The following is a 7,901-nucleotide window of genomic DNA, read 5'->3' as shown; positions in this document are numbered from 1 at the left end:
CACTGTACCGCTGTGTCATCTGAAGGGAGGCTGAGAGCAGGCAGCGAATCGTAATCCAGAACTGGAGGTGCAGACACCTTTGAGATATGGGTGAGGTTAAGATGGGCCCCAGCTGCATTTTGAACACTCTCCGTCTGAGCTGAAGTATAACTCGGTGGGTGAAATGGCTGATGCCACCAGGGGAAATCAATGTCGCAAACTGCAATGAGAAAGAAGGCAACCGCTGCATTTAATCATAGCCTCACACAATATCAGGACATCCCAAAGTGAGGAGGAAAAGCTTTCTAACAGACCAAATGGATGCCGTGCGAATTAAATTGGATAAGGAAAAAAGTCAATTTAGAGGATTTCAAATGTATATGCCTTTGTAGTACGATTACATTGAATTCCAATTATTCTTCACATTATCCGATTCGAGCCATCACTACTGGATTCTGTATTGACCCACATTTTGATTCTGAGCCTGAATTATAAATCCCACTTGAGCACAAAGAACTAAATTCTTCCACAACCCTTGCTGGGGCTGTAGTAATAATTCACCGACTACAGTTACTCAAAGTGTGGAGGCTCAGGAGGTGTGTTATAAGAAACTGTGCAAAGCATAGTGGGGGGGATGAGAGGAATGTGGTACTCTAACCTTCATTTAGCTACCACATTCCCTGCAGATTAATCAATGGAAAAATGGCAAACGCCCTCTGTTCTCGTAACGGATCCCACCATCCATTCCCAGGTTTTGGTGCTTGTGGAACTAAACCAGGGTGTTGGCTGATCTACTTGTTGAAAAAGGTCATCATGGAGTAGTCATGGGACCGCAGAGATAGTCAGAGCCTCCAGTTAAATGGTCAAGCTTGAACCTTTGTAGCATTTCCAGGTATTTCATTAATTGACTTTGAAGTTCAGTCACAAATATTATCTGGACAAATGCAGCACAAGCAACAATGAGATAAATGAGCAGTTGATCTGAATTCTGGAGGTGTTGATTGAGGGTTGAATGTTTTTTTTTCTAAATTTAGATTACCCAATTATTTTTTCCAATTAAGGGGCAATTTAGCGTGGCCAATCCACCTACTCTGCACATTTTTGGGTTGTGGGGGCGAAACCCACGCAGACACGGGGAGAACGTGCAAACTCCACACAGACAGTGACCCAGAGCCGGGATCGAACCTGGGACCTCAGCGCCGTGAGGCGGTTGTGCTAACCACTAGGCCACCGTGCTGCCCCGAGGGTTGAATGTTAACCAGCGGCCCAAAGAGATCTTTCCTGAGCTTGAAAATGATTCTACGGGATCTTTTACGTCTCTCTGATGCCTCGGTTTAACGGCTAATCTGAAAGGCAGGACCTCTGACAATGCAGCACTTGTACTGCATTGACATGTTAGCATAGACTTTGGGTTCAAATTCTGGGGTGGGGCTTGAACATACAACCTCCAAGCTCCCAGGTGAGTCCGCACTTTAAAAAAAGATTCCAGGTCAACGCTTGAGGCTCAGGATATTTTCCTGATCAGGGCAAGTATTCATTCATTTATTCTGTTCCACTGAATGTCACCAAGATGGTTGTCGAGCAAATGTAGCTCATACAGATTAGAAATCCGAGCTTTAATGCCCTGGCCTGTGCTAAATCATGAGCCAGGGCTGCTCAGTTGATGAGCCACTTGCGCTACCTGGTGGTGGAAAGTGCTAACAGTGCTACTCCTAATCCCTGCAGCCCCGGTTGGATGATACATGTTTGGGCGGACAGCATCAGGTTCAGCTACAGTGCTAGGCCTCGATAGTGGATACTCAGGTTGGCTTCACATGTGAAGGGTGGCCACTTGGGTGAGGTACTGAAGCATGAATGGCACATAGATCATAGAATTTACAGTGTAGAAGGAGGCCATTCGGCCCATCGAGTCTGCACCGGCTCCTGGAAAGAGCACCCTACCCACCCTACCCAAGGTTAGCACCTCCACCCTATCCCCATAACCCCACCCAACACTAAGGGCAATTTTGGACACTAAGGGCAATTTATCATGGCCAATCCACCTAACCTGCACATCTTTGGACTGTGGGAGGAAACCGGAGCACCCGGAGGAAACCCACGCACACACGGGGAGGATGTGCAGACTCCGCACAGACAGTGACCCAAGCCAGAATCGAACCTGGGACCCTGGAGCTGTTAAGCGATTGTGCTATCCACAATGCTACCGTGCTGCCTGAGAAACCCATAGCCCAGAGAAGCCAGTACCTTGAGGATAGGATGAACATTTTTTAAAACTGCAATTACATTTATTAAGGTTTATTCCTTTGCGGTAATATTTTGTATTAAATCCAGGAATATTCTGTCGTGACACCACAAACCCTCTGTTGTGTTGGATATAATTACAAATTACTCATTCACCATGGCACAGTTAGTGATGGGATTACGATAAATGTCTGTTAAAATCAGGTTATGATTGTGATGATGATGGAGTTGTCAGTGAATTCCTGTCATCGCAGTGTTGTTCAGGAAGTCTAGACTTAAGCATTGAGTAAGCACAGCCACTGTGTCAGGAGCTCTGCTAAATCTCCTCCATGTGGTCTATCTTAGTTTTGCTTAGTTTGATTTGTAAGATACTTTAAAAGTGGGGGACACAGGGTGGTATTTAATGCAGATGATGGGTGTCCTGACCCAATAGTTGGAAAGCTGGGGGGTGAAAATATCGCCCTCCATCTGCCGCCCAAGGACTCCTGGCAAATCATCGGCCAGCAGTTGTGCATTGCTCGGTAGCACCACGAGTGAGACAGTGGCTGCTGCTGGTAATGCATCCACCCAAGGATTGTCAAGTGGGCCCAGGACACAGGGGAGTGACGGTGGAAAGAGTGTAGTGCAGTGCCTGATGACGACGGTCTCACACCCCACCCACAAATCGCCAGAAGTCTACAACCACAGTGACCCTGAAGGTTTTGCTGTTCAGACTTGCCACATGGAACGTCCCCCACTTTCTGTTTAGTGAGTACCATTGGCAGCAGGATTAGGCTCATTAATTGCCCACTCAGGTGCCTCATTTGTCAGTGAGGTGTGAAGGTCATCCAGGGGCCTAGCCGCCCCGGACATAATCGGGGCAGAAGCAGGAAGACGTTGAGATCCTCATACTCCACCCTTTAGTCCAATTAAATGACCCCTTCCATTGGGGTGGGTTGGTGGGAAGGTGAGTGGAGGGCATTAAATTTCGGTCACAGATACAGAGAGAAGCAAATGCCAACGGAAGGTACAGACTGTCAGGAGGAAGAGTGATAGATGGAGGAAATGAGAGTTAGGCAGGGGGAAGGAACCAGAGATGAGGACATTCAGGTAGATAAGACAGAAATGGTGAGGGAGAGATAGACAAAATGAAGGAAGGACAGTTGGATGGACGGGCAGAAGGAGTCACGGGCGTAGAAAGAGAACCAGTCAGACAGACACAGGGTAAAGAGGAAGAGAGGTAGAAAAGACTGAACAGGCATCAAGAAGCATTTGTGTGTGTGACCGATGGCTGGGCTGTAAAGGTTGGATTTCTAAAACAAATTAGGAATTTGTAAATACTTTGTCACCAAAGCAGCATGAGATGCTTTCAGTAATGACCTCATTACTCACCTTAATCTCTCATAATAATTGCTGTGATCATCATAATTTCTTAAAACCTCTGCACAGAACACTTTGTGCTCAAAGCCTCACTTGTGAATTATGCATTCAGACATTTCTTCCAAGCATATTTTATAAAAATCGTTAGATATTTACAGAAAATATTATTGAAAATAGAAAACACATATTACACTGGAACCCCAAGACATTGCATTTCATTCCCCAGCCCCCACCTTCCCCTCTTAATGCTTCACTTGGTTGGAGCACTGCACTGTACTGCACTCAGTCTCACACACCAGGAAGGTCCCAGGTTTGATTCCTGGTTATTGTTAACAGAGCTAAGCTCAATCAGGGGACGACGGCATGGTAATTTACCTCAATGTCCCTTATGTCAGGAGATGGTGAGGGCAAAGACAAACAGAGATTCCCAGCTCCAGGTCAATATGAACGTGGATCCCTACCCCCTCCTGGAAAGGTGTGAGTGCTGTATGTCGGGTGAAGACACGATTGAGTTTGGTCGTGACCCCCTCATGGTGAAGCAGCCAGCTAAGATGCAGTGACGTGGGTGAGGTACCAGAGGATGTCAGGTGCCCGCAGTACTATACACAGGAAGAGAGGGGTGGCGCGGGCGCACGGGAGAAATAAAAGACATTCTGTATATTTCCAGTAAACGAGTGACCGAATCTTTACAGCAACATTCATGATCCAATTCACCACAACTTTTGAAATATAAGCCCAGGAAATGAGATAGCCAACAGATATGGCCTGCAATTATATCACAGCCCAGATTTGGAGCTCAGCACTGTATTCAATTCAGTATCATAAGCCAGGTGACTGAAATTCATGTTGACATTCTATGTCCGTTAAGATTAGGCTCCTTTTCTTTTCCCCTCAGATTTGCTTTCTTTTTACTGCCATGCTGTGGGCAGTGTCCAGTCACAGTGTTTGTACCGTCACAGGAAACAGTAAGGAGAGATGTTCAGCACCTTTAATTGGCAGCTTGTGGCTCGTGTAGTGGTTTATGACCTCTGGGATACTGTCAAATGGCGGGCTGTTCTGACCGAGGATGTACTTGCAGTCTTTTGTCCTGCTGAATTTCATGTGCATGTATCCTTGGCTGCTCCTGTGGAGAGAAAGAGTGGTGGCAAAAGTCAGGATGAGATACAGGTTGCAAATGAGGGCAAGGGTGGAGGGGGAATAGGATTAGCCTAACAAGGAAAAATCTACACCATTCTTGTTTCACAAGCTGATTATAAATCCTGAGAATGTTAAACAGACATGCATGCAAATTGCATTTACAACCATTTCCAATGCAGTTGTATTTGTGACTGAATTCACCCTGATGATAATACAAAATGAGACAAGTTGCATGTGAGCAATTATCACGTTGGGTGAGATGCTGCCCTGCTTTTTCTGATGGGGAGGGGGTTGGTGAGGGGAAAGGAGAGGGTGTCACATGAGTCCACAATCAGAAACTATTGGCTGATTGTCCACCTGGATGTTCCCGGAATGGAATAGTACTAAATGGGAGCTCAAGATGGGAAATCACAACTTCCAGAAAAATCACAGGCTATCGACCCATCGTTCTCTGTCCTCCACTCGTCAGTGGGGGATCTTCACAAGCCATGGTTGATGGCAGCACCGGCTCTGGTACTTTGTCTCTGTGCCCAAGGGTTCAATCCATCTGTGGTTTGAGCCAGTGTAGCAGACCAGACAAATGGAATATTAGAGGCTGCTTTTTAACCTTATTGTTGGAACCAACAATTCTACGGACACGTGCTTGTAGGATTAGAATAGCGGTTTTAATATACTCACAACAGAGCCAGCCTGTTAGCCATTGAACTTTCGGTGAACTGGCCGGCTGACCATGTGGCACTGATCTTTATACAGCAGCTCCAGGGGGAGGAGTCCTGGGCGGAGCCAAGGGAGAAGCCCAATACAATTCTTGAGCATTCCCAGAGCTACTCCCCTGGTGGTCAGATAGTGCAACTGCCCTTACAATATAGACACATGTATATACAGATTATAATCCGGTGTGAATCACATTCACCACACTTAGTTACTGGTAATATAATACTACCACCTAAGAAATTGCTTCCCAGTGAACGTTACAGTTGGTGAGATTATGAGGTTCCTTAGGTGGTTATATTTTGGGACTGTGCCGTTAATTTAAGATAAAATCAAGTGGGGGCGGGGTGATTCTGACGTCTGCTTGACTGCAAGTCTAAGTGGTTTCATTGTTATAAATTAAAAGGCGCCCAGATTGTTTTACTGGGAATAAGGTGGAAGGTGTTTACACTTGGAGACAATGACAGCATCCTGTGTGCCAAGAGTAGATAGACTGTGAGTCTGCAAAGTCCCAGGAAAGTGTTGAGAGTATCAAGTCGTAAATGGTTATGCTTTAAACTCTCTTCTATCTTCCAAGATAAAAGACAGTCTCTTGGGGTCTCAAAAATAGCATTTCTACTTGAATACAAGGCCCTTGTGATTCATCCTGTATGGAGATGGACTCTGGGAAGTGAATGATTTCTAAGATATCTCTGAAAACTCACAGACAATGTTGGTCTGCTAGGATCCAGGAGGAGAGCAACTGTAGGCAGCAAAATTCTCTGGTTTATCCCACAGCATCGTTTAGAGTTAAAATTACCACCCCATCCCCACCCCACTTTCTGGTCACGTGTGAAGAACGGCCCCTGGATGATGATAGCTCTGTAAACAGAACTGAGCTCTAATCTCCATTGGTGGCTTCTGTAGCTCCATACCTGCTCATGTGTGACTCCAATTAAGAAAAAAAGTAATTACAAGTTAAAAAAGGAATAGTGTCTCCACACTGTTCGTTAGCTTAGGAATTCAAATATTCAATTGTACTGACTAATCTTGTGTGAACATTGACTTAATTGTAATTGAATTTCAATCACAACTGATCAATCCCAAAGTTCTGTTTTATCACTAGACCTCTTGGTAATGTGAGGGCTATTACAATATGCGGCCAGATTCAAAGTTTTACTGTACAATTATTAATTTTATTTGGCACAGCATTTCCACAGCAATTGCCCTGTCATACTGGGGAAGCATCTCCTCTTTTGCAAAGATCTGGTAGGGTGGACCATCCACGTAATGTAGACCCGGCCAATTGTCATTTTAAATTTATTCGGTCATGGGTTATGGTTCAACCAGGATTTATTGCCCATCCCTAATTGCCCCTGAGAAGGTGATGGTAGCTGCCTTTTTGAACCGCTGTAGTCTATATGGTATATTTACAACCACAGCGCTGTTCTGTTCAATGCATAGTCCCTTGTCAAGGAAGCCTCATTTAGTAACTCGGTTTAGAAACCCTTGACCATGATGATGGTTTTCCACCTGTGCCAGGCACCTGGCTACTGAGAGTAATCATTTCTGGTACTTTCCTGCTGCCATCACTCACTTTTAAGGTAAAATCGAGTTTATAAAATTGCCAGTTTTTTGCTTGAAAACTAGTTCCACATGAGAATGACTTATGGTGGAAAAACTACCTTGTGACCTTCAAAGGGTTCCTGCTGTATCTACTAATAGATATAATGGATGCTTTCTTGAGGGACAGAAATTAACTTTAAAACAAGCCTACGAATTGAACCAGAATGGAAAAGTACATCGGTGGGTGGAACGTTACAATTTGTTTTCAAAGTGTTGTCTCGGGCGGCACAGTGGCACAGTGGTTAGCACTGCTGTCTCACAGCGCCAGGGAGCCGGGTTCAATTCCAGCCTTGGGCCACCGTCTGTGTGGAGTTTGCACTTTCTCCCCATGTCTGCATGGGTCCTCCGGTTTCCTCCCACAGTTCAAAAATGTGCAGATGAGGTAGATGGGCAATTTAGCCCTTAGTGTCTGAAGGTTAGGTGGGGTTGCTGGGTTACGGGGATGGGGTGGAGGCATGGGGTGCTCTTTCCAAGGGCTGGTGCAGACTTGATGTGTTGAATGGCCACCTTCTACACTGTACATTCTAAGGTTAAAGCAAGACTAAATTTGAAGTTGCTAGAACTTTGGGTCAAACAGTAGACTGCACCCCAAAGTTCAAGTTCAACAAGGAAGAGTGAAGGGCAGCCTACCAGCTGCCTTGCCAAGGCTTTCCTGCCGTATTTGACCCATCCCATCAGCAACATCGGGGCATCATTTTTAAGGATCCAACCACAATTGAAATACAAACACAAACACCTTTAGAACCCCACCCCTCAACACACACCGAGCGAATTTCCTCTGATCCGTAACCTCCCCAATAGAAGCCCTCTCCTAACCCCACCCCGCCATCCCACCCCCAGTCAGTGCCAGGCAGACCATCACCTTCCTG

At 45.7% G+C, this 7,901-nt stretch overlaps 1 protein-coding gene across 4 annotated transcripts in view; it reads right to left on the bottom strand.

Annotated features, from left to right (window-relative positions):
- Positions 1-3,694: 3,694 nt before the first annotated feature.
- LOC119953207 (SH2 domain-containing adapter protein F-like) overlaps positions 3,695-7,901 on the bottom strand; it is a 334,703-nt gene continuing 330,496 nt past the window's right edge. For all 4 annotated transcript variants that reach the window (XM_038777218.1, XM_038777219.1, XM_038777216.1 and 1 more), the window contains one exon: positions 3,695-4,702. In XM_038777218.1, coding sequence (XP_038633146.1) covers positions 4,516-4,702 — 187 coding nt within the window. In that variant the 3' untranslated portion in view covers positions 3,695-4,515. The remainder of the gene's footprint in view (positions 4,703-7,901) is intronic.

The sequence above is a fragment of the Scyliorhinus canicula genome, chromosome 18, assembly GCF_902713615.1.
Source record: "Scyliorhinus canicula chromosome 18, sScyCan1.1, whole genome shotgun sequence".
NCBI lineage: Eukaryota > Metazoa > Chordata > Chondrichthyes > Carcharhiniformes > Scyliorhinidae > Scyliorhinus > Scyliorhinus canicula.
The sequence above is the reverse complement of the archived record's forward strand: the minus strand, read 5'-3'. Positions and strand labels throughout refer to the sequence as shown.